Source organism: Fukomys damarensis, unplaced genomic scaffold (genome assembly GCF_012274545.1).
Source record: "Fukomys damarensis isolate Sample0158 unplaced genomic scaffold, DMR_v1.0_HiC HiC_scaffold_30, whole genome shotgun sequence".
Classification (NCBI taxonomy): Eukaryota; Metazoa; Chordata; class Mammalia; order Rodentia; family Bathyergidae; genus Fukomys; species Fukomys damarensis.
Genome location: NW_022900942.1, coordinates 5509126 through 5535445, shown reverse-complemented (window position 1 = coordinate 5535445; position 26320 = coordinate 5509126). Strand labels below are relative to the sequence as shown.

The 26320-nt window shown below is 39.8% G+C and overlaps 2 protein-coding genes across 2 annotated transcripts in view; one reads left to right on the top strand and one right to left on the bottom strand.

Annotated features, from left to right (window-relative positions):
* The first annotated feature begins 23635 nt into the window (after positions 1 to 23635).
* The window catches only part of LOC117283209 (60S ribosomal protein L26-like), a 6551-nt gene continuing 3866 nt past the window's right edge, over positions 23636 to 26320 (top strand). Inside the window, exon 1 of the mRNA XM_033757351.1 lies at positions 23636 to 23833. The gene's annotated coding sequence lies outside the window, so the exon portion shown is untranslated. The remainder of the gene's footprint in view (positions 23834 to 26320) is intronic.
* Positions 23861 to 26320, bottom strand: part of Znf333 (zinc finger protein 333) — a 4895-nt gene continuing 2435 nt past the window's right edge. The window contains 4 exon segments of the mRNA XM_033757322.1: positions 23861 to 24909; positions 25100 to 25130; positions 25526 to 25600; positions 26135 to 26225. Of these exon segments, the coding sequence (XP_033613213.1) occupies positions 23896 to 24909; positions 25100 to 25130; positions 25526 to 25600; positions 26135 to 26225 (1211 nt within the window). The 3' untranslated portion in view covers positions 23861 to 23895.

Genomic DNA, 26320 nt, shown 5'->3' with positions numbered 1-26320 from the left:
AGAGCATTAATGTTACACTGAGATGTGTGCAGTAGTGAACAACCCAAGTCTCCCATAGATTTTGATGCTGACTAGGTGCAATAATAGTTGAGGGGTGAGAAGGAGCCTAAATTAAGGGCGGGATGTGAATTACAGGCTGGGCTATGGGAACAATGATGAGAACATATATGTTCTCCATAATTTTGTCACAGAACTTCTGACCAAAATCTAAAGAATGTTTATCCATCAATGTATATTCTTCTTGTGGCTGAGGGCTTCTCAACTGGGACCAAGTGAACAGAACATTTAGGAATCTCAGCAACAAACACAAGCTCTGAGCTCTGGGCATGGAAGAAAAGCTTCAACTGACAACTCTCAGTTCTCTCAGAGGCCCTGAGAAGAAACACTAGAGATAGTACATGTCTGTGCTCACTCACAGGGGACCTCATGTCTGTAGGGTTGTCTTGCACTCTGCCCCACTCACCTCATGTTCTGCATGGTTGACCCATTAGTTTTAAGGAAGGAGAGCTTTCTTTTCAAAATCCAGAGTGTTATTTGAAAGAAAATCAAGTTGACCTTTGGGAAACCACAGAAAGTTTTCGACCACTTACCAGTTCAATACAGGGTGACCCACATGTGTAAATACCAAATAGTTTCTCTGGTGTGAAAAATTATAATTGTACATATGATCCTAATGGTATAATTGACAATGTGAAATAGGAAGAAAAGGGCTAAAGGTGTAGGGGAAGTGCGAGGGGTAGGGGAAAGGGAATAAGGGAAAAGAAAAGTATGAGAAAATGAAAAATGAAAAAAAAAGTATTTGTAAGTGGGGAAGGGAGGGGGGGTAAAGGGAGGAGGCAGGGATAAGGGGAAAAAAATGAGAACCAAGACCTGTCATGTAAAGGTACAAGAGCCCAATGATGAATGTAACTGTGCTGTATACCTAAAAAGTACCAATAAACTCACTGAGAAAAATAAATAAATACAGGGTGACCAAAAATTGCATGTTTTTCTTAATTTTTATAATATAACAGGAAATGTTAAAACAATTTAATCAAATGTATCCAGTGATTTTTCTGTGTAAAGTATATCTTAAAACATTCAGTATTCACAACACTGTTAAATCCAGAGAGTAGTATCTAGTTTCTTTTTGCATTATTATCTTTCTTTGAACAACACACTTTACTTTTGTGTTGGCCTTTCCTTTTTTTCTGTGAGTGATATAATTTCAATAAAATGTCTACCCACTAAACATAATGGTGAAGATATCGGTGATGGACATCTAGGTTGGCATTTTGCTAGCTTATATTTTTCATATTTGGTCCATTAGACCTAATCTAAATTGTAATTGACTTTTTGAACCCCCTTATTTTTCATAAATAACGAAGTCCATATTGTTTGGTCCAGAAGGTGCATAAGTATTTTATAATAATATTTTCCCTCAATTTTTGACTATGTGAGAGAATGTTAGATGTTGATCAACTGTCAACACTGCCCATGAGATTATTATAATCATTGACTACTACTGGATTTTTTTAGTTTCATTTCTTCTTTCAAGTTCTGTCATTTCTGTATCATTAATAGTTGACAATGAGGAGGCATCTTTTTTTTTTGTCTTTCCATTTCATAACAGACTTTTCCCCTCTGATATACTAACATTTCTCCCTTTTACAATTTTCTTTCTTTCACAGATCTTTTAACACATCCTTCCTATTCAGTCTCAATGTCCCAAATATGTCCACTTCTACTGTAAAACAATATCACTGAGTTCTGGAGAAGTATAAAAATTATATCAAATATACTTATGATAAGAGTGTTTATAGGTTGTAGCACAAAATTATAGGTCATTTTTCACAAATAAACATGAATAATAAAAGAAAATAAGCAGAACTTATTCAATTTCATGAGAAACAAACATCAAACCTGAATACAGCAATCTAAATAAAGTTTGCAAAAATAGACCATATAAAACAAATAGACTTACAAGTATATCTCATGCTAACAAGAATCGACTGGTTGAAATGATAGTACATAAGCAAATGTACTATCTGAGGGATGCCCAGGGTAAACTGTTCAGTGGTTAATATCTGTTTTTAGAGCTAGGGTTAAAATGCAGGGCCTTGGCACATGCCATATACCTGAGCTACACCCGCACCCACACAGAAGATTTATTGAATTAAATCTGGAACCCTTGTCTGTTCATTCTAGCCTACCACACATCAGTACTACATTTAAGTATTTTTTAAAAATATTTGGCGATGGTGTTGAAATTTGTACAGAATATTCTGGGATTGTGATGGGTTATGCTTAGCATCTCGCTCATACCTTCCCCCTTGTTTCATTCCTTCCTTCCTTTCTCCCTCCTTCACTAAATACTGAGTCTCTTCTGTGAAATGCTCTCAACTGCACAGTACTGAAGATCATAAACATGGTTTTATATCCCACAAACCTCTTCTCAGGGGAGGAAGACAGACATTGTAGCAATACTACCAAAATCAAAGACTTGTGAATGTATCATTGGATGTCATACTTAGTTTATGGTCTATGACATAGAATGGTTAAAGAGAATTTAACCAAGGAAAATAGATTTGAGCTGAGATGTGAAGAATAAGTGGATATTACTGACATAACCTGCAATGAAGCAAAGGAGAGAATCTGTAAACATGTGAATAGTTTCAGGAGAGACCTCACTACTGTAAATTTCCCTTATATGCTGCTTTCATGACATCCCATAAGTCGTGGTATATTGTATAAGCATCATTTAATTGTAGATACTGTTTAATTTCTTTAATTTCATTTGTAACCCATTGATTGTTCAGGAGAGTGTTATTTAATGTCCATGTGTTTCTGGGGTTTTTCCATTGATTTCCAATTTCATTGCACTATGAACAGATAATATGCATGGCATAATTGTCTTTGAATTTACCTAAGCATGTTATATGGGCTGGTACGTGGTCTATTTTGGAGAATGTCCCATGTGCAGCTGAGAAGAATGTGGATTCTGATGTTTTGGGGTGGAACAATCTGTAGACATCTACCAAGTCCGTTTGCTCACAAATTTGGTTTGGTTCTGATATTTCTTTGTTGACTTTTGTCTAATTGATCGTTTTGTGACAGTGGAGTATTAAGATCACCCATTACAATTGAGTTTGTGCTTATTAGATTTTTCATGTTTGTTAATTTTTTTTATATAATTGGGTGCAAGATATTTGGTGCATATATATTAATAATTGTTATCTCTTCTTCTTGAAGTTTTCCCTTAACAAGTATGTAGTGATCTCCCCCCCACCCTTGTAGTGGGTATCAAACTCAGGACCTTGCAATTGCAATGCAGGCACAATGCCCCTGAGCTAAATCCCCAGCCCTTTCTTTGTCTCTTTTCATCAGTGTTGCCTTGATCTTCACACTGTCTACAAGTAGAGTAACTACCCTTGCTTTTTTTGTAGGTTATGGTCACATGGAGCATTGTTTTTCATCCTTTGACTTCCAGTCTATGAATTGCTTTTTTTGTTAAATGTATTTCCTATCTGCAGCATATTGTTGGATCTTGCTTCTTGACCCATTCTGCCAGTCTGTTTCTTTTGATTGGTGAATTGAGACCATTTAAATTGATGTATATAGATTATACTGATGTACTGCTATGTATTGGGGTTGTCCTTGTCATATTATTTTCCTGCTGTGTGTTCCTTGTCTTTATTCTCTAATTTTAAAATGTTTCTTTTCATGATAGGTAACTGCAACCCTGTATTCTCCATCTGATATTCTATCCTAACTTTGGCTTAAACTATCCTGAATAATTTCAGTGGAGTATCTCATCTCCTGGATATGTTTGATTCTGTTTTATGAATTCCATGTCTTTCCTCTTTTGAGTGTTAGTGGTTTCCATCATTTTCCTAAGTTCCTGTATTTTTTTATCTGTGTTTACTGTAGCTTCTTTGAGCATGTCCTTCATTTTGATTGTCATTTCTTTCTTTACCTGAAAGCATAGTACTAGGCTTAAAAGAAACTGTCAAACAGTCTTCAGTGTGTTCTCTGATCTCAGTAAACTTACAGAAAAGAGGAAGTTAAGGTCCAATAAACAATTCCAAAATGCAGTGTGACTTATGAAGTAAAGGACCCTGCTTTAGGCAGGCTTTTCCCTTGACTGTAGAAATCTATTAACCTTTGGGGCTGGGGATTTAGCTCAGTGGTTCCTTGCCTGCCTCATAACTGCAAGGTCCTGGGTTCAATCCCTGGTACCAAAAAGAAAAAAAAAATCTACTAAGCTTTGCTGCCATATTAGCAATGAGAAAGGGCTGATTAATTGATGAAAAGCAACTTTTCTTGAACATATCATTGAGCTACAGCCACAAACAACCAAATAGCTTGGAATGTAGGGGAAAAAATATGGGTGGTAGCCTGGGTTTACCTGTAACATGAGACAAAGAGAGAGGCATCAGACAAGAGGGAAAGATTTCTGCCAGAACTTTTAACAAACTGTTAAAGGACAAGTATGTATTAGTGTGAAGGAAGCAAACCCTAGCGATCTCAATCATAAAAGGACCTCTCACACTCTCACAAGTTCTTCCTGGACCGCCAGCAAGAAGCCATGAGGAAGGTTATGGGTAGGACTGGAGACAGGAGAAAGTTTCCTCTCTCAGCCAGATCTGCAAGTTTGCCAACAACGAGTTTTATTTTTTTAAGTTACCACTGATATTTTTGCCAGTGGTTGAACCAGCACATAACCCATTAGTTTTTTTTTGTTTTTTGTTTTGTTTTGTTTTCCTAACCCCTAGTAGCAGTCTCCTGACTCCTCCATACTCCTATGGTCTAACTGCAAAGTCAATGACACATTTTAATATTTTGTGAAACTTCCATCCTATTTTACATAATGGCTGTAGTCATTTACATTCCCATCAACAGTGCCCAGGGGCTCCACTTTCTCCACATCTTCACCAATACTTATTATCTTTCATCTCTTTGGTAGCCATTCTGACATATATGAGATAATTTTTCCACTAAAAATTAAAATTAGAACTGCCACATGACCTGGCAATCTGGATACTGAGAATATGTCCAAAAGAAATAAAATCAGTATGTTGAGTGATGTCTGTACTCCCAGGTTCTTTGCAGCATTAGTAACAATAGCCAACACATGAGTCTATGTCCATTGTAGCATCATTCATAGTAGCCAAGATAAGTGTCCCTCTACGGATGAAGATCGGTGGTATACATACAACTGATACTATTCAACCCTAAAAAGAAAGAAATTTTGTGATTTGTGTCAAGATGGATGAAGCTAGAGGGCAGTAAATGAAACAAGCCAGGCACAGAAAGACAAAGCTTCATGTTCTCGCTTCTATGTGATATCTCAAAGTTGAAATCATAGAAGAGATGAATAGATTCACGGTTACCATGGGCAGTGTTTGGGGTAGATGTTAGTTAAACTATATAGAATTTCACTTGGGAGTACTATGTTCAAGATGTACTTTACTAGTACTACTTGAAAATCGCTGACAGATTTTAGGTGTTCTCACCCTCAAATATACAAGTATGTGAGGTAATGCATATATTCAATGTTTGATCTAAACATTTCATAATTTTTCAGAGCATCATGTTGTACATGAAAAAAATATATGTGAACTTGTCCGTTTTAAATTAACTAATTTAAAAATAATTTTTTAAATTAAGCTGAGTGTAGTGGGACATTTCTGTAATCCTAACTAATTAGAATGCTGAGGAAGGAGAATTTCAAATTCAAGGACAGCCTGGGCACTTTAGCAAGACTTTTTCTCAAAATAAAATAGGGCTGGGCATTTATTTGAGTGAAAGGCCCTGTGTTTAGTTCCCACTACCAAAGAAAAAATTTAAAGATTATTATGTTAGAGAAGTATCTGATTTCTGCAAATACTTCTACATCATCTACTGTTGTGTAACACCCACCTTCTGTGCTCATGATTCTGACTCACCTATTTGAGCTGAACTTAGCTGGGGAACTCAGCAGCCTTGGGCATCTGGTGGTTTGCCAGGAGATGGATGGTCTAAGATGACTTCAACCACATCTGACTGTCACCAGAGGCCTTTTTAAAGGAACAGAATAGTAAAAGTCACTTCCCAGGATTTAGAAGAACATCACACCCATATGGCTCAAGCTAGCAGTTAGAGATTATAATGTATATTAAAGGTACCAATAAACAATGGGAAAAAAAGCATTTGGGAGGCTGAGGCAGGAGGATCACCATGAGTTCAAGGCCAGCCTGAACTTTTGAGACCCTGTCTCAAAAACAAAACAAAATAAAGTAAAGTAAAATAACAGAGTGGAAGCTCTTCCATCTAGCAGCCTGGCCCCTACTTCCCATTTTTTCCTTTAAGTAGACATTTCAAGCACTTACCTGTGACCTTAAATTGACTCACACTCTATTCCCTTATTTAATGACTCCCTTCTCACCACATTCCTTATCTGAGGCTTTATTTCTGCTTTGTATGACCAAAGGAAAGAGACCTTCCCTTTCATTGTGCCCTATCTAACCAGGATCTATATACAATAAATCTTTAACTTATTTCTGATGCTGGTTTTGGTGGTGTACTGAATTTTTCACCTTATACTAGAAAAAACAGGGGCTACTTCAAGCCAGATTCACCAGAAGAAACAGAAAGCCAAGCTGCCAGTGCCAAAGCAATGCTGAGGGAGATAAACTGGACTTGGTCACAAAAGAGCCCCACAGGTTTCTGCCAGTATAAAAAAGTTTTCCAAGTGAGGGAATCTCTTGATCAAGGCTCAGATAACTAGATTAAGTCACCTACCAGGTAAAATAAGTGTCCCATTGTAAGACTTAAGTCTCACTTTTACTCCTGGAGCGTGAACAGCCAAGAGGCTTCCACGATGATGGGCCCAAAAGCTCAGCGAGGCTCCAGGAGCTTGTCGGACAGCGAGAGTCACCCAGGAAGGAACACACCAGGCAGGTTGGCAAATAGACCTTTATTAGTCTGGCCAGATGGCACTCCCAAAGCCAAGTAGCTCAGAGAGGCAGTTAGCTCAGAATCGGAGGCCATTTTATATAGGGATATGGGGGGTTTACACTCAAAACTTACAGGAAGGGGACAAAGGCAAAGAATCAGTTGATCTGAGCTGGTGATCATCAGTCATATACTCGACCGTTACATACTAATGATCAGCAGATCGATTATCCATTGTTCCATTTACAACTTAGTTTATAATGTTCAGAACATTCAACTACAGGCAAGTAAGGAGTGGCGTGATTGATGTTGGGTCTCTATGTTCACTACAGTTTCCATTTAGTTTCCCAGCTACTTCTAAGCAGTTACCTAACAATTCACAATTAATCATTAGTTCTCCTATAAGGGATGGGGGGAGCAACAGTCTCTAGGTCGTTTGCTGGTCAACTTGGAGTTGCTCTAGTTCAGTTAGACTCTTACATTCCCCACTGATTTTTGGACCTAAATCAAATCTTTGATTTACTTATATCTAACTCTGGGCCTTAATAAAGGAACACATTGTAAAAGACAACAAGTTATTGCAATACAAAATCCTAATGCCATTACACAGAGTATCAGTTGTTTTACCCAGGTAATGTCAGGTAACCAACTTGTTAACCATTTAAATAAACCCCATCCCATCCATTCATTATGAATCTTTGTAGCTAAATCTTTAAGCTTTTCTATGTCTTGTTCTATAGTTGGCCCATTATTTGTTAAATTGAAGCAGCACATTTTTTTAACCCTCTCACAACCTTGGTGATGAAATAATAGCAAATAATCTATTGCTGCCCTATTATCTAAGATTGCTTGCCTCTGTTCCTGGAGTTCTTGATTAATTAGCGCCAGCGCGGCAGAGGTGGTATTTAACCCCTAATTACCTTGCAAGCTAGTTTTCTAACTGCCTTTTCAGCATGTACTCCAATTGAGGGTATACCTATCACAGAAATAATCATAGGAATAACTTCAGCATCTGTTAAAAGTCCTCCATCATCATCACAGCCTGGTGAAGTATAGGGAGACCAGTGTTTTCTTCTGTTGGATGGTGAGAGGTCTCCCTGTCAGGTAAGACAACTGCTAATTTACTAAGACAACAGCGGGCCTCAGTCAAGTTTGCTGGGATGTAATTATAAGTTATTCCCTCACAAGTATAAAACCATCCTGCGGCAAAGTAATGTGGCACTTGCTGTAAGGAATCTTTTGTTCTCTAGAACACTTCATTACATCTGCTTGTTTAAGATTTAAACACTGGGAAGTACAACCTTTATATTTGGCACAGAGAGTCTTATTGGACATAGCTACTTGAGGGGTATATAGCTTAATAGCATTGTTTGGTTTGTAACATGTCATTTGTCCCCAATTGTAACTATCCAAATAACTGAGATTTACTTGCAGAAACATTTTTAAACATAGTATATGGTCTAATACTTTCAAATGGGGTAAATAATGGAACCAGACAACTTCCAAGCACATAATGAAAATTCACATCATCATTTAAACAGATTTCAGAACAATTTAAGGATTCAGCTAATTGCACCCAAACATTTTTAGTATGACCTAAGCTCTCTTTGGACAATGCTATTATTGTCCCAAGGGAAATCACCCAGATCATAATGCAGGTCCAGTTGAGTGGAATTTTACTTTCAGTTCTCCGGGTTTGCTGACAATGCTCCATTTTCCATGTGCCTCTGGGCTGTTGTCCGGTCTAGGCTTGAGGTGGTTGCGATGGACCCACGTCGGGTGTCCCACAACCTTCACAGCCAGAGGAGTAGACAGGACAACCGGAAAGGCCCCTTCCACCGTGGTTCCAAGGTCCTGGAGTCAACCTGTGAACATAAACCAGTTCTCCCAGCATATAGGGCAGTGGCTGCAGAGGTTTTTCATGAGGAAGGGTCAGATATCCTCTGACCTGGTCTTGTAGTTGAGACTGTTTTTCATGTAAAGCTATCAGAGACCTAAGCAACCTCAGATGAGAGAATTTCTCCTTTAATTCTATATCTATATAGGGAACCAAGGGGGGAGTATGCCCATAGATAATTTGAAAGGGTGACAGATTCAGAGGAGGCTTGGAAGTACATCGAATACACAACAGAGCAAAAGGGAGAAGCTCCACCCAACTTAATTCAGTAGGCTCAATTTAGTTAAAATCTCTTTTAGTGTTCTGTTAGCTCTTTCTACCTGTCCTGAACTTTGAGCCCTGTAAGCACAATGTAAATTCCATCTAATTCCAATACTTAGGCTAATCAGTTTCGACACTTTAGCTGTGAAGGCTGGGCCATTGTTGGACCCCAGGGCTAAGGGCAAGCCAAATCGGGGAACTATCTCAGTCAGGAGCTTTTTTACTGTTACCTCAGCTGTTTCCTTACTAACAGATATTTGTAACCATACATGCCTAGTTTCATTTCGGTGAAGTCCAATTCCCAATGTTCTCCAGGAGTCAGTCGCCTATATCAGACCCCTGGGGGCCCAGTCTCCGGATTCACGTTTGCCTTGAGGCAGGTGGGGCACCATCTCATCCTGTCTCGGGCCTTCTGGGCTAATCCTCTGCTGACAAAGTGGGGCCGTAGCATGGCCATCATCCTCTTTTCTCCCTGGTGGGCGGATTCATGGAGCTCATTTAGCAAAGTGTCAGCCACCGCAGAACGATCTTCCCTTCATCTGTCGTCCACCATCCACGCTTTCCTTTGGTCCAGTGGTTTTTACTCATCTCCGTTATTTCTTCCTCTGTGTATTCAGGCCTCTCTGGGAGCACAGGTGTAGGTAGCAGCACCATTTGTTTCCCCACTGATTTGGGGACAGCTTGCTTTGCTGCCTGGTCAGCTGCATTGTTTCCAATCGTTTCAGGGCTGGAATTTCTTTGATGTCCACAGCAGTGAATGATGGCAACCTCCCTTGGCAGCCAGATGGTTTGTAGCAGAGCCAATATCTCAACTTTGTTTTTAATTTCTTTCCCGTCTGATATTAAAAGTCCTCTATTCTGGTAAATTTCTCCATGTACATGGGCAGTAGCAAAAGCATAACAGCTATCAGTGAAAATATTTATCTTTTTCCCTTTTCCTAATTCCAGAGCCTTAGTTAAAACAATCAGTTCGGCCTTCTGTGCTGACGCCCCTTGGGGCAGCCCTTGTTCCCACACTACCTGTTGATCCTGATTGACTATTGCTGCTCCCACATATCATACACCTTCACGTATGAAACTGCATCCATCAGTGTAGTATGTTGCCTCAGGTCGGGGAAGGGCCAGGTCCGTCAGATCTGGACGTTCTCCCCGCAGATTTTCGAGAGTCTCAAGGCAGTCGTGGATGGGCAGTTGGCCATCTGACTCAGGGAGCAGACTAGCAGGATTCAGGTTGGATGTTGTGGCAAACTTAACACGCAGCTGTTCTAGCAAGAGTCCCTGGTACTGTAACAGTCTAGCATTTGATAGCCATCTACTTGGCGAGTTGTGCAACAGGGGCTCAATGGCATGAGGAGTGATCAGAGTCAGATCCTGGCCAAAAGTCAGTTTATCAGCTTCCCGAGTTAAAGCAGCAGCCGCAGCTACCATCCTTAAATAAGACGGCCACCCTCTGGCCACTGGGTCAAGACTTTTGGACAGATAGGCTATAGGTCACTTCCAAGGCCCCAAAGACTGCGTGATCACTCATTTTGCCACCCTGTTCCTCTCTGCCACATATAAGGTGAAAGGTTTATTTAAGTCAGGCAGGGCTATGGCTGGCACTGTGGTGAGCGCAGTCTTGAGAGTCTGGAATGCTTGCTGGCAAGCCTCTGTCCATTCAAGGGGCATGCCCCCCCATCGTAGCCTCATGCAGGGGTTTGGCAATTTCAGCAAAGCTAGGTATCCAGATTCTGCAGTATCCTATGGCCCCTAGGAACTCACGCACCTGCTTCTTTGAGCTGGGCATGGGGATCTGAAGGATGGATGACACCCTGGACTCAGCTAACTTTTTTTTTCCTTTTTCAAGAACATAACCCAAGTAAGTTACCTTGGTTTTGCAGAGCTGGGCTTTCTTCCAGGACACTCGATATCCCAGACATTGTAGGGCCTCCAGGAGTCCCTTGGTGGCTGTGAGACATTCTTTCTCGGTTGTGGTCGCCACTAAGAGGTCGTCTACATACTGGAGAACAGTTGCATAGGGAAAAGCTTTCCTTACCTCTTATAGATCTCTGCTGAGAGCCTCCCTGAACAGTGTGGGGGAGTTCTTAAAGCCTTGTGGCAGTCGAGTCCATGTCAATTGTCCAGTAGTTTCAGTGTCCAGATCCGTCCATTCAAATGCAAAGAGTGGCTGGCTCACTGGTGCCAGGGGCAGGCTGAAAAATGCATCTTTGAGATCAAGAACTGAATACCGTACATGTGCAGGTGGAATGAGACTCAGCAGTGTGTAGGGGTTCGGTACCGTCAGGTGGACGGTCTCCACCCAGCTGTTTACCTCCTGCAAGTCCTGCACCAGCCTGTAGTCTGATGTGCCAGGTTTCTTTACAGGCAGCAAGGGTGTGTTCCAGGCTGACTGACATGGAATTAATATCCCAGCATCTAGAAGTTGGTGAATGTATTTAGATATTTTTATCTTGGCCTCCAAGCGAAGAGGATATTGTCAGACCCGAAAAAGGGGTGGCAGAGGCCAACAATTGGACTACTGTTGGGACTTTGGTGTTTTGCCAGCACCAGTAGGTTTGTTTCAGCCCATACCTGAGGAAACTTTTCCCACAAATAGTCCCATTTTTGTTCTGGAGAATTTTCTTCTTCTCCGATTAGTTTAAATTCTTCTTCTAAGAGAACTGTCACCATGATAGTGGGTGGCGACCTGAGTTCTAGATTTCCTCCTTCAGATGTGAAAGAAATAACAGCCCCTAATTTTCTCAGTAAATCTCTTCCCAGCAAGGGGTAGGGGCACTCAGGGATGACCAAGAAAGAATGGATTACAGTACCTTTTCCCAGGTTTACAGTTCGTGATGTTGTCTAGGGATAAGAGGCAGGTTGTCCAGTAGCTCCAGTAATGGAAGACTTCATGGAGGAAAGTGCTCCATGGGGAGCTTTGAGGACTGAATGGGCCGCTCCAGTGTCTACAAGAAACTCAACATCTGTTCCCCCTATTCCCAAAGTTACCATAGGCTCATCGGGGTCAAGCAGCCATGAGCCATGGGTCCGTCAGTCTTCTTCTTCCCCTGTGAAAAAGATTCCTCCCATTTTCTTTTCTGGTTTCTTTTCTTGTTCCTTTTTCTTTTTCCATTTTTCACAATCTTTCCTGTAATGCCTTCTTTCTTTGCAATATGCACACTGATCTTTATCTACAGGAGGCCATCTCTTTTCCTTATTTCCCTATTTTGTTCCTCTTCCCTTCTGAATAAAACCCTCTTCGGCCATCATCATTATATTTGCCCTTGCCATCTTTTTAGCCATTCTACCTTTGGGTGGATCCCTGTTTGTGAACACCTTCATTGGTACACTTATCAATTCTTCCCTATTCTCTCCTTCAAAACCCTCAATTCTCTGTAATTTTTTTTGAATATCTGGGGCCGACTGAGTTGCAAAAGCCAGATTAATTGCCTGCCTGTTCGCTGGAGAGTCTGGGTTGATTGGAGTGTACATGCGGTACACCTCCAGGAAATGCCCCAGAAAGGCAGAGGGGGATTCCTCAGGCCCTTGTAGGACCTCGCTTACCTTGCTCAAATTGGTAGGCTTGCGAACAGCTCCCCTAAGGCCGGCCAGGAGATGCTGATGGTAGTTGGGAAGAGCTTCCTTACCTCCCGTGGAATTCGATTCCCATTTGGGACGGGAGATGGGGAGTTGTGCTTCAACTAGGGCCTGTTGTTGTTGGTCGTCAACAAGACCCTCAGCTCCCCCCAGCACTGACCGAATAGCGTGTCTTCTAATTCTTCTCATTCTTCGGATGTGAACAGAGCCTGTAAAAGTTGCTGGCAATCATCACAGGTGGGGTCATGGGTATTAAACACAGACTCGAGGAGGGAGATTAGGGCCTGTGGCTTCTCAGAGAATGGGGGATTCTGGTGCTTCCAGTTATATAAATCACTTGTAGAGAAAGGAATGTATACATAATGACCTTGTTCTATTTCTCTCAATGGGAGCACAGGGACTGGGTCCGGCCTCTCCGGGGGGCGCCTCCAGGGATCCATAAGCAGAGCCCTCTTGGGTACAGAAAGGAGAGGTAGTGGAATCTGGGACCTCCCCTTCTTTCGGGGGAGATGGGCAAATGGACTTAACTTCTGCCTCCCCAGGGGATGGTTCTGCATATGGAGTGGGTCTTAACCCGGGGTCAGTAGGCTCTAAGGGGTCCGGCTCCTGGGAGAAGACTGGCCTGGGTGCCTGCCACTTTATGGACTTTATCCCATTTGGTACCATCACCAGAGTATGAGAACCAGTGTGCAGGGAGCACTGCTGCAACCATGCCAGAGGTTCTTCATAGGCCTGGACCCAGATATTAATATAAGGGAATGGGTCGGGGTGGCCAGGGTGTTCAGTGACCCTTGCCCATACTGCCCAACAAAGTCTTGGTTAGAAAGAACCTTCAGCTGGCCAGCCCACTCTGAAGGCGGGCCATTCCAACTTGCAGAGGGTTCAGAGTTTCCCTCCAGAAAACTTCATTCGATATTCATCTTCCTGCTCAGGGGAAAAAGCCAATTTAAAGTTAGTGAGAAAACAGTCCAACAGGGTATTTTTGGAGCTCGATCCTCCCATCTTGTTCCTAGGAATGAATGTAAAGTTAACACTCAACAGACAGGACACAGACCAGACAAACAGGCACCACACAAAAAGAAAAAGAACTTTGATTCTACCCGGAATCCTCGTCAGGGCCGGGGTCAGGTGAGGCTTCCAGGCTCATCAGCCACCTCTATCCTGATATCAGATGGTTACGACCGATTCAAAACTTACCTCTGGAGGCTTTTCAGGTCTATGTCTGAGAATCTCCTGCTGGATCCTGCAACAGAGAATCTCGGCCGGATTTACAGTTCCCACTCGGGGATCTCGCTGGGGCGCCCCCAGAGGCTTCCACGATGCTGGGCCCAAAAGCTCAGCGAGGCTCCAGGAGCTTGTCGGACAGCGAGAGTCACCCAGGAAGGAACACACCAGGCAGGTTGGCAAATAGACCTTTATTAGTCTGGCCAGATGGCACTCCCAAAGCCAAGTAGCTCAGAGAGGCAGCTAGCTCAGAATCAGAGGCCATTTTATATAGGGATATGGGGGGTTTACACTCAAAACTTACAGGAAGGGGACAAAGGCAAAGAATCAGTTGATCTGAGCTGGTGGTCATCAGTCATATACTCGACCGTTACATACTAATGATCAGCAGATCGATTATCCATTGTTCCATTTACAACTTAGTTTATATTGTTCAGAACATTCAACTACAGGCAAGTAAGGAGTGGCGTGATTGATGTTGGGTCTCTATGTTCACTACAGTTTCCATTTAGTTTCCCAGCTACTTCTAAGCAGTTACCTAACAATTCACAATTAATTATTAGTTCTCCTATAAGGGATGGGGGGGAGCGACAGTCTCTAGGTCATTTGCTGGTCAACATAGAATCGCTCTAGTTCAGTTAGACTCTTACACCATGAAAGTCACACAGAAGTATAAACTTGATGACAGAAGTATAAACTTTTAATTGCATTAGAAGACTATTTGGCAGTACCTACTAAAGCCAAAGGTATTCCTCCCAGGTGAGCCGGAATTTTCACTTCTAGGTTTATACTTAGTGAATACATATTTCCACAATAAGTCTTGTGCCAGAACATTTACAGCTGTTTTATCTATCACAGCAAAATAAGTAAAGAACTCAAATATCCATAAACAAGGGCCACGGATTTAGCTCAGTGGTTCTGCCACCTTCCTCAAATATCCATAAACAGAGAGTGGAATTTTTGGCCCTGCTCGGATTTATGAAGCTTTTTTAAAATTTATTTTTATTATTACATGTTTGCAGTACATACAATTTACAGTCATCTTGGGGAGTGGGTACATGCACATAATACAGCTGGATTCATTTTAATTCCCTTCCTTTTCTCTGTGACCACTCTCCCCCCTCCTCTAGCTCCTCTCCCCATTTTCATTCTTTTGATATTTTGTCTCATGTTTATGACACATAGCATTCACCGTCATTGAGGTTATTGGATTCCTATACATGATTTATCTTTATTCTATTTATTTCCCCTTCCTCATCCTCACTCCCCTCATCCTCAATCTCCTGACCACCTCCCATTTGCAAGAGACCTATCCCCTTGTGTCCTTCTATCCATTATTTATTGTGCTCCTTGCTTGCACTTGGCCTTACTCAAAAGAGGGATGATATTTAAGCTTATGTGTCTGGTTTATTTCATCAGCAATGTTTTTTCCAGGTGCATCCATTTCCCTACGATGTCTCAAATTTGTCCTTGTTTTGTTTTGTTTTTTAAATTTGTCCTTCTTTGTAACCGAGTAGTATTTCATTATGTGTACACAGGTTTCATTATCCAGTCATCTGTTGATGAGTATACAGGCTGCTTCCAGGATTTAGCTACTGTGAATTGTTGTGCTATAAACACTGGTATGCAAATATCGCCACAGTATGGTATTTTTACCTCTTTGGGGAAGATACATAGCAGGGAAATAACCTGGTCATATGCAATTTCTAAATTTAGTTCTTTGAGGAATCTCACACTGACTTCCATAATGGTTGTACTAGTGTATATTCACACAAACACTATAGCAAGGTTTCTTTTTCAACACTGCTGGCATTTATTTTTTGACTTCTTGATGATTGCCATTCTTTTTGGTGTAAAATGAAATTTTTCAAATGAAATCTGAATGTTTTAATTTGCATGTCTCTAATGCTCAGCTATAATGAACATTTTTTGTATATTTGTTGGATATCTGTACTTCTTACTCTGAGGAGTGTCTGTTCATTTCACTTGCTTCTTGCTTGAATGGATCTTTTATTTGGGAGGGTATAATTTTAAGTTATTATATCATTCTACATCTTAGTCCTCTGAGGAATTGCTAGCAAAATTTTTTCCCATTCTGTAAGTTGTCTATTCACTCTATTAACTGATTCCTTTAATGTGAGGAAGCTTTCTAATTTGATATGATCCCATTTATTGATTCTTACTGTTGTTTCTTTTTTAATTAAGTTTATTGGTACATTTCAGATATACATAATGATCACATTCATCCTAAGGAATTTGTATCTGTACATATCTTCTTTTCCCCCATTCCTTGACCCTCCCTTCAACCCTTCTTCCCCTCTTTATTTACAAAAGCTTTGTTTCTTTTTCCTCTTTTCTCATTTTTTTCTCTTCTCTTTCTTCCTTTCCCCCTCCCCACTCCCTCTTCCCATTTTAATATTTTCTTCCTATTTCACAACATCTTACATTTTGGTCTCTATTTACATTTTTGGTTTCTCACACCAGAAAGACAATGCGATATTTATACATATGTGCATTCATTTACCTAGAAGTGTTTCAAGTTTGCTCTTTATGGCTGAGTCGTACTCCATTGTATTTTTTAAAATTCACCTGTTCTTCATCCATTTGTCAGTTGATGGGCATTTGGCTTTTTCCAAGATTTAGCTATTACAAAGTGTGCTGCTATATACATGGGTGTGCATATATCACTGTGGTATGATGCTTTTAATTCTTTCAGGAAGATACCAAGAAGGGGAATAGCTGGGTTTAATAGAACTTTGAATTTCAGTTTTTTGAGGAATCTCCACACTATTTCCATAATGGCTGCACTGTTCTGCACTCACACCAGTGGTGGAGAATGGTTCCTTTGTCCACACAGCTCCTCCAGCATTTGTTGTTGATTTCTTTTCTTTTTTCTTTTCTTTTTTCTTTTCTTTTTTTTTTTTTTTTTTTTTTTTTTTTTTTTATTGTTTTATTACTATGTAGTGAGACTGACCTGGAACTCACTCTGTAGCTCAGGCTGGTCTCGAACTCAGCGATCCTCCTGCTTCAGCCTCCTGGGTGCTGGGATTACAGGTGTGTGCCAGCCGCCCGGACTTTGTTGTTGGTTTCTTGATAATAGCCATTCTTTCTGGAGTGAGATGTAATCTCAGCATTCTTGCTATTGTTTCTTGTGCAATTGTGGTCCTGTTTAGGAAATCCTTTCCTATACCTATGACTTCAAGTGTTTTACCCATGTTATCTTCCAGTAGGTTCAATGTCTCTTTTAATATTTAGATCTTTGATCCATTTTTATATTAATTTAGTACATGATGAGAAATATAAGTCCATCTTCAATCTTCTATAAATAGATAGCTAGTTTTCCCAACACCTTTTGCTGAATGGGCTTTCTTTCACTGTATGCTTTTGGCCCTTTTCTCAAAGATCAAATAACAGTGTCTCTGAGGATGTTTCTGGCCCTCTATTCTGTTCCACTGATGCACATCTATTTTTGGGCTGGTATCATGCCATTTTCCTCACTGTTGCCTTGTAGTATAGCTTGAAATCAGGTAATGTTGTGCCTCATGCTTTTCTCTTCTTGCCCAGGATTGCTTTTGCTATTCTAGGGCTCCTCTTTTGGTTTCATATGAATTTTAGGATTATTTTCTCTAGTTCTGCAAGGAATGCTCTTGGTATTTTGATTCAGATTGCATTGAATGTATACATCAGTTTGGGTATGTATTTTGATTTTTGGCAATATTGGATCTGCCTATCCAGGAACAGGGGACATTTTTCCATTTTCTAGTGCTCTCTTCAATACCCTTTTTCAGGATACTGTAGTGTTTGTTGTAGAAGTCTTTCATGTCCTTCATTAAATTAATTACTAGATATTTAATTTCCTTAATGCTGTTATAAATGGCATTGTTTTCATAATTTCCTTCCATTTGGGTTCATTATTGATATATAATGGTACTATTGATTTTTTTGTAATTTTGTATACTGCTACATCACTAACATTGGTTATTAATTCTAGGGGTTTTGGTGGAATTCTTTGGGTCTTTTATGGAGGGTATCATGTCATCTGCAAATAATAATTTGTTTTTTCATATATATATTCCTTTTCTTCCTCTGGCCCGATTGCTTTGGCTAATATTTTTAAGTACTGTGTTAAGTAAAAGTGGTAATAGTGGTCATCCTTGTCTTCTTCATTTTAAAGGGGTCTTTATATATTTTTCCATTTAATATGTTGGTGTTGATTCACATAAAAGCTTTTATCAAATTCAGGTATGGTTCTTCAAAACCTATTGTCTGCAGGGTTCTTATCATGAAGGGGTTTGTGATTTTGTGGCAAGCTTTTCTGTATCTATTGATATGATCCTGTGGTTTTTTTACCTTGCTTCTGCTTATACAGTGTGTTACAGTTATAGTCTCGTGTATGTTGGACCATCCTTGCATCTCTGGGATGAAATATATTTGGTCATGGTGTTTGATTTTTTTTTTTGACGTTGTTGTGCTGCATGCTACTCACTAATATTCATGATTTTTCCTTCTATGTTCATTAAGGAGATTGGCGTGTAATTTTCTTTTTTTTAGTTGGGTCTTTATCTGGTTTTGGAATCAGTGTTACTGGCTTTCATAAATGAATTTGGAAGCACTCAATCCTTTCAATTTCTTAAGAGCTTGAGGATTATAGGTAATCATTAAAGGTAATCATTATAGGTAATGATTAGCATCATTAAAGCTTTTGTAAAATTCAGCTGTGAATTCATCAGGTCCTAGCTTTTTTCAGCTGGTAGATTCTTTATTGCTGTACCAGTCTCATTGTCATTGGGTTGTTCAGTATTTTTGTCTTCCTGAGTTAGCTTTGGTAATTTGTATGAATCTAAAAATCTATCCATTTTAAATTTTTTTTCCAATTTGTTGGAAGACAGTTTTCATAGTAATTATTATCTTCTGGATTTTGCCTGAGCCTGTGGTGATTTTGCCTTTCTTTTTTGTTGTTGTTGTTGTTGTTGCTGCTGTTGTTGCTGTTGTTGTTTTGAGACAGGGTCTCACTATGTAGTTGAGACTGACCTGAAACTCACTATGTAGCCCAAGCTGGTCTTGAACTCAGAGCGATCCTCCTGCCTCAGCCTCCCGAGTGCTGGGATTACAGGCATGCACCACCATGTCTGGCTGCCTTTTTCATTTCTAATTGCCTTGATGTTATTTTAGAATAAATTAGTTAGTTAGATATCTTGTAAGCAATTAGACAGGGCCAGCCCCTCAAGTAGCCAACATGGAAGATGGGACACATTCACTGAAGGCCAGCATTATAAAAGACAAGCTACAACACCCACAGTGACTGGTATCCTAAATAGGTGTCAGTCACCTGAGTGGGGGGACCAAGATCTTCCAAGGAAGATCCCTAACCCACCACTAAAAATCCTTGCTCATTCTTTGTACACTTGCTATGTGACTTGCTTCCCCATTAGATCACCATTTAATCAATATTACCTAAGCAACTATACTTGTAATCTTATTGATCATAATTTTGTCCACCTTGTGATTTCTCATTGGATCAGTATTATGTAAGTGACTGTACTTGTAACCTTACCAGTTGACTATAGTTTTGTCCCACCTTGAACTTGTCTCACCTTGTGGCTTTGTCCCATTAAAAAACAAAAAACAAAAAACAAAAACTTTGAGAAGCAGGGTCAGTGGGTGACCCACTTTCTGGTCCCCCTTCTGTCTCTCTTAGACATAAGGGATCATTCCATAATTTTTTCCTTTTCTTAACCTCCACTGTTCCTAGAATTCGTTCTTCAATTTTAGACAACACAAACTTGTACTTTGGATATTTAGCAGGTTTGGGAGTTACATCTATTCCTCGTATATCAGTGTGAGTCTTTTCTCTTTCTTTTGGTACATTTGGCTAAGGGTCAGTTTCATTTATTCTTTCAAAGAACCAGCTCTTCAATTCACTGATTTTTATATTGCCATTTCAGTCCTGATTTCATTGACTTTCATTCTGACCTTTAGGATTTCCTGCCTTAGTTTTGATATGGGCCTGGATTGTTGTTGCTTCCTATATATCTTGAGGATCCTTGTAAGGTTTTTATTTGAGCTTGCTCTGCTTCCCTAATGTGAACATTGATTGCAATGAACTTCCCTTTTTGGACTGCTTTCGTAGTGTGCCAGAGGTTCCAGTGAGTTTAATTAACTTCCAGAATTTTAAAATTTATTCTTTGATTTCTTCTGTAACTCACTGGGTGTTCAGAAGCATATTATTAGTTTTCCAGGTGCATCTACATTTTCCATGACATCATCTGTTGGTGATTTTTATTTTCTTTGTACAGTGGTCTGATAATACACATGGGTGATTTTGATTCTTCTACATTTACTTAAGCAGGCTAATATGTGATCCATTCTGAAGTATTGTGTGCTGCAGAAAAGAATGTATACTCTGATGTAGTGGGGTGGAATACTCTGTAGATATCTATTAAGTTCATATGTTCAAGAGTATAGATCTGCTCTGATACAGTATTTTCTTATTATCTTTTTTAGTTCATCTCTTCGAGAAAGCAAGGTAAGATTCCTCCACTGATTGTTAGTATTTATTTCATCTTTTCTGTTCCACAGCATTTATTTTATGAAAATAGGTGCTTCAGTATTCCATACATAAATATTTATAAGCATTATCTCTTCTTATTCCCTTAGTTAGTATGTAGTGACCTTGTCTCCTCTGATCAGTTTTATCTGGAAGTTTACTGTGTCTGAGATTAAAACTGCTACCCTTGCTTGTTTTCAGGGTCCTGGTGCTTGAAATATTGTTTTCCATCTTTTGATTTTTGTCTATGAATATCTCTTTGGATTAGATGAGTTTATTCAATGCATCAGATTATTGGATTCTGGTTTTGTTTTGTTTTGTTTTGTTTTGTTTTGCTGGTTGTTTTTTAACTTATCCATTCTAACAATCTGTGTCTTTTAATTGAAGAGTTGTGACCTCGCTTAATGTTATCTTTTCATCTGGGCTTTTAGCTTTATTTGTTTCATTACTTCTGTCTAGGATATTTCTGAGTGTTTTCTGGATTGCTGGTCTTTTCATATTCATATGTGTCTCGAGCTGGTTTTTTTCATGAAATGTCCTTAAATTTTCATCAATTTTATTGATGTACTTTGGAGGGGTACCAGGGATCAAACTGAGGACATTGCACTTGCAAGGCAGGCAGTGGCACCACTGAGCTAAATCCCCGGCTCTCTTCATCTATTTTATTTTTTTTTCAGCTTTAATTGAGTTTATTGGTATATTTTAGGGATACAGTACAGTTACATTCATTGTTGGGATCTTGTACCTCTACATGACAAGTCTTGATTCTCATTTTTTTCCCCTTACCTCTGCCCTCCCTTCACCCCCTCCTCCCCTCCCCATCTACATCTTCATCTATTTTAAAGGAAAGCTTTGTTGGGTATGTTAATCTGTGTTGGAAGTTGTTTGCTTTTAGAGCTTGAAATACTTCACTCCAAGTTCTTCTGGCCTTTAAGATTTGTGTCATGAAGTCTGTTGAAATTCTAATGGGTTGACCTATATCTGATTATTTTTTCTTGTTCTTCACTGACCACTTTTAAAATTTTAGATTTTTGTTAGATATCTGGAATAAGGATATGCCTTTATTCATCACATTTGTTTGGTGCTCTGGAAGCCCGGCTTATTTCTACATTTAATTCTTCTCTCCTACTTGGGAAATTTTATATGACTTCTCTAAACATATTAGTAATTCAGTGTGTTGTCTTCTAGCTTTTCTCTAATTCAGATTCACCTTAAATTGGTCTTAGTGTCATCTAGTAGCTGCTGAATGGTCTTTCCTTATGCTCTAATTTTTTTATTTTTATGGCTTCGGTACTTCAAATTCTACTTTTGTCCTTAATTCAGACACTGCCTGCAAAATGATCATTTCTGAAATTTATGGATTCTCTGAAGGGTTTTGTTATTTCTTAAATCTTTTTTAAAATTCTATATCTTTTGTGAATTTGTCATTCATGTTTTAAATTGTTTTCATCACCTCTTACAATTTTTTCCACATTTCCCCCCAGTCTACATTGGATATTTGAGTGGTAATTCTATGAACTTTTGGTTAATTTTCTCTTTGAACTCACCTAGTTTATGTCTTATTTTCTTCATAGAGTTCCACTGCCCAGTATTTGCATTTCTCTCCATCTGTGCCCCCCGATCTGCCTTAGGAGAGATGGGAGACATCCAGGATCTTCTGTTGCTTTCCCATGATTCTAGTCTCTGTGGTAGGGTAATACTTCAATCCTGAAGCAAAACTCTCCTCCTGGATGGTCTCTTTTATCAGGGCAGTCTGTTGGTTGTCACCTCTGTTGCCCTGTGTTGTGGAGACTCTAGGAGTGGGGACATTGTCAGCTGGAGTGAGATGTGATGAGGGTACCTCAAGGTATCACTGTGAGGACTAAACGATGTAAAGCTTTGAGGAATGGCTGATATCTGTTAACAGCAAGCATTACGTATTAGCTATCACTATGGTGAATGGTTGAATGTTCATTATTAAAGGTAAATTTATAAGAATAAAAATAACAATTTTCTGGAAATGTATAAAATGTTAAAAAGCTTTTCATTTAATTCCATTACTTTAAAATATATCCACAAATTTAAAAACTGACATTTACACAGATTATTCAATAATCTACAATTATGGCAAGTAAATTAATGTACCTTTCAGTAAACAATAGAGATTACTGCTTATAAATGTGTAAATGGTTAATTCAACACAAATAATATAAATTGACATATACTAAGTGCATCAGTTAGGGACTGCATTAAGGTAAAATGAGCCCACTCCCTTTCTCACCCACCCTTTGCTTTAAGTCTTTAATCAGGAAGCACTGTAGTTTTTGGGTTGTTGTTGTTTTGTTTTGTTTTTTTTAATGTAATGTGACATCCAGAAATAAATAGCCCAGGGCTGGGGCACTCACAAAAAAATACTATATATGCACACACACACATTTTTTTTTCTTTTTAGATTAGGGAAGCAGGAAGATTGACTTTTGGCTAACCTCTCCTTAGCATGTGGCTTTTACCCTGATGGTCATAGAATGGCTCCTCTAGCTTGGGACATCATGTTTGCTTGTACAAAAGGTGAGGAATGTAGATATATAGGTAAGTTCAATTGCTTGCACAATATCTTTTCCCAGATCATACCTAGTATCTTCTAATACTTATACTATTTAAGACTGTGCAACACAGCCTCCTAACTAGGAGATAGAGGGTTTTTAATAGTGCACATTACAAGGTGAACCAAAAAGATAGGTTCTTTTATAAAGAAGGGACAAATTTCATTGGCAACTAGCAGATATGACATCAAATACCTTAAAATTCAGTAACATAAAAATAATATATTCTGCTCGCTATGTAATTAAACTAGAAACCAGACAACAAAAAGGCAAGTAAGAATAACATGCAGGAACATTCACATTCTAAGCCTGGAATAGGGTGTTGGTTACATACAAGTATATGTCTGTTAAGTGCATCCAACTCCACATTATGATGTATACATTTTGCTGTATGTAATTCTATCTCTATGAAAATATATCTGTGAACTGGCATTTAATTCCAATAAATCATGGGTGGAAGAACAAGTAATAATGGAAGTAAAGACAATATTAGAATTAAGCCAGAATGCAAACATATAGTCATCCCTCAGTATCCACAGGGATGGTTTCAGCACCCTCCTCAGATACCAAAATCCAAAGATGCTTACATCCCTTACATAAACTGATGTAGTGTTTACATACGCACATCTTCCCATCTCTAAATGACCAATACACAGCTGTGTAAATGTTTCACTGTATCACTTAGGGAATCACTTCAAGAAGAAGTATACATACAATATTCAGTACAGATACAACTTTGTCCGGCTATTTTCAACATGCAATTGGATGAATCCACAGAAGCAGAACCTGCAGATGCCGGGGACATACTGCACATGGAGACATGAGATACAGGTAAATGAGCATCATAAGAGATAAGGGCAGCCCACCATGTGTGTATCTGTACAAACCAGACATCAACTTCCTAGGAGCCCACTGTAGGTCTGAGGCATTGACAAGGGCAGGCCACCTTGCCTAGTGCTCTCTTGCCCATTGTGGGTCCTCTTGTGCACAATGAGGGATGAGCTGTGTCTGAAGGTTTTCTCACACTGATTGCAGGGGCAGGGTATCCCCACCCTGTGGGTTCTCACAGGCACAGTGAGGTGTGAAGACTGGCCAAAGGCCCACCCACATTCCTGGCAGGCATAGGGCCTCTCCCCTGTGTGAGTTCGCATATGACTCTCCAGGGTGGAGAGGCAACTCAAGACCTGCCCGCAGGTCCCACACTCATACTGTTTCTCCCCAGTGTGGATTTTCTTGTGCACATTCAGGTGTGTGCTGGTGCGGAAGAGCTTCCCACACTGGTTGCCCTCATAAGGCTTCTCCCTGGTATGGGTGCACAGGAGTGTTTTAAGGGACAAGTGCTCTCTGAATGCTTTCCCACAGTGGCTGCATTCAAAGGGCTTCTCTCCGGTGTGTGTTCACATGTGGCTCCTGAGAGATGATGGCTGATTGAATGCCTTCCCACAGTCCTTACACACATAGGGCTTTTCTCCTGTGTGGTTTCTCTGGTGCAAAACCAGATTGAAGTTCCTGGTGAAGGCTTTCCCACACTGACCACACTCAAAGGGCTTCTCTCCAGTGTGGGTCCTCAGGTGCCGCCGCAGGTTGGAGGAATACTTGAAGGCTTGCCTGCACTCCTGGCACTTGAAGAACTTCTCTGCAGTGTGCATCTTCTTGTGCCTCATGAGGTGAGAGCTGTAGCAAAAAGTCTTTTCACATTGGTTGCACGCATAGGTTTTATTCACGCTGCAGATTTTTTCAGGTGTCATTAGAAGTGCATCCTGGAAGAAGTAGTTTCTGTTCTCCTGACTTTCATAGAAGGGCTCTTCAGCAAGGTCTCCGTGGTACTCACAAAGTGGTTCTATACTGCTAAATGGTTTCCCCAATTTTGTATATTTGTAAAGTTTTTCTCCACACTGAGGTTGTTCCTATTAAGGAAAATGGAAAGACCAAAGGCTTTATTCATATTCTTCCTCATGTCAACTAAATATAGAGGAGCACATTTCTCTATCTGAATATTTTACCTTTTTAGTGAGTCTGTACTACACCATTTCTAAACCCTTTCCCTTTAATGGAACAGGGTGGGCTCTCTGCCACAGTGATTCCTCTTTTCATTACTTCCATAAATCTTCTCAGATGGAGAGCTTTTCTACATTGTTTAAAGCCAAACTAAATTTTAAATGCCTGATGCTGAGGCTAACTTATAAAAACAGGTACTTTGGGGAACTGTGTGAAGATATAATCTCTTTTCTTTCATTGCTGGAGGTGGAACCCAAGGCCTTGTGCATACTAGGCAAGTGCTCTGCCACTGAATTATACCCCAACCCCAAGACACAAGACATGTAGTGCTTGGTCTACATTTAGAGTCTTTTATCAACTCACAACATTCACAGACTGTCTCTTAAGAACCCACTTTCTCCTGGGTAAGCACCATTTGCAAGAAGCATCTCTTGGCTCTTATGTAGTTTTTCTAACCTACAGCAACCCCACACTTTTCTTACTATAGAGTACTGAGAATAATCCCTAGTGAATTTACCCTTTTACTGCCAATGGATGGAATCTCTGCAAAAAATATCCTGGGTTGGAATTGACTCATGGGGTTGAAATTGTGGTTCTGAAATGAATTAGGGGATAAAAAGGATTAAAGGCACAGAGAACTATAGGTAGGATCGAGGTGACAAAAAAAATGTAAGCAAGACACATGTAAATTTTCGTAAAGTACTGATTACAAATATAGAAAGACACTGTAAGGATGAGAGCAAAGCAGAATTTTAAGACTTTGGACTGAAAAAAGAGTTATGTAATCATAAAAACAGGAGATGGAAACCATGGTAGACAACTTATTGAGAAAAGACTCTATGAAGGCTGGGATTAATGTGGAAGGGAAATATTAGCGAGAATGCACAGTGGGAGGAGCTAAAGCATACACCGGGATATACATAATATGAAGATAGAGGAGGCAAATATTTCTATGGAATCACAGGGAAGCACTAGGGATAAGAAAGAAAGAAGAAGGTGGAATTTACTACAGGAGCTCAACCAAACAGCCTTCTTGGGCAAGGGCCCTGAAAATGCCTTCCTATCAACAGTTTCTGAATCTGTGGCTTCTCTTTCCAACCAGAGCCAGTGCTTGCCTCCTGGTGCTCATCTGACCAGGTCGCTGAGAAGATTCCTCTCTCAGTGCTCCACGGTTCTTCTGTTTGCTCCAAATCAGACGCTGTGCTGATTTTGCATAGTTGATCTGCTTACAGGGAAAAAAGACAGATGGTGTAGGCTAGCCATGACACCAGGGCAGATATTCTATTTTTTTTTTTTTTTTTTTTTTTTTTTTTTTTTTTT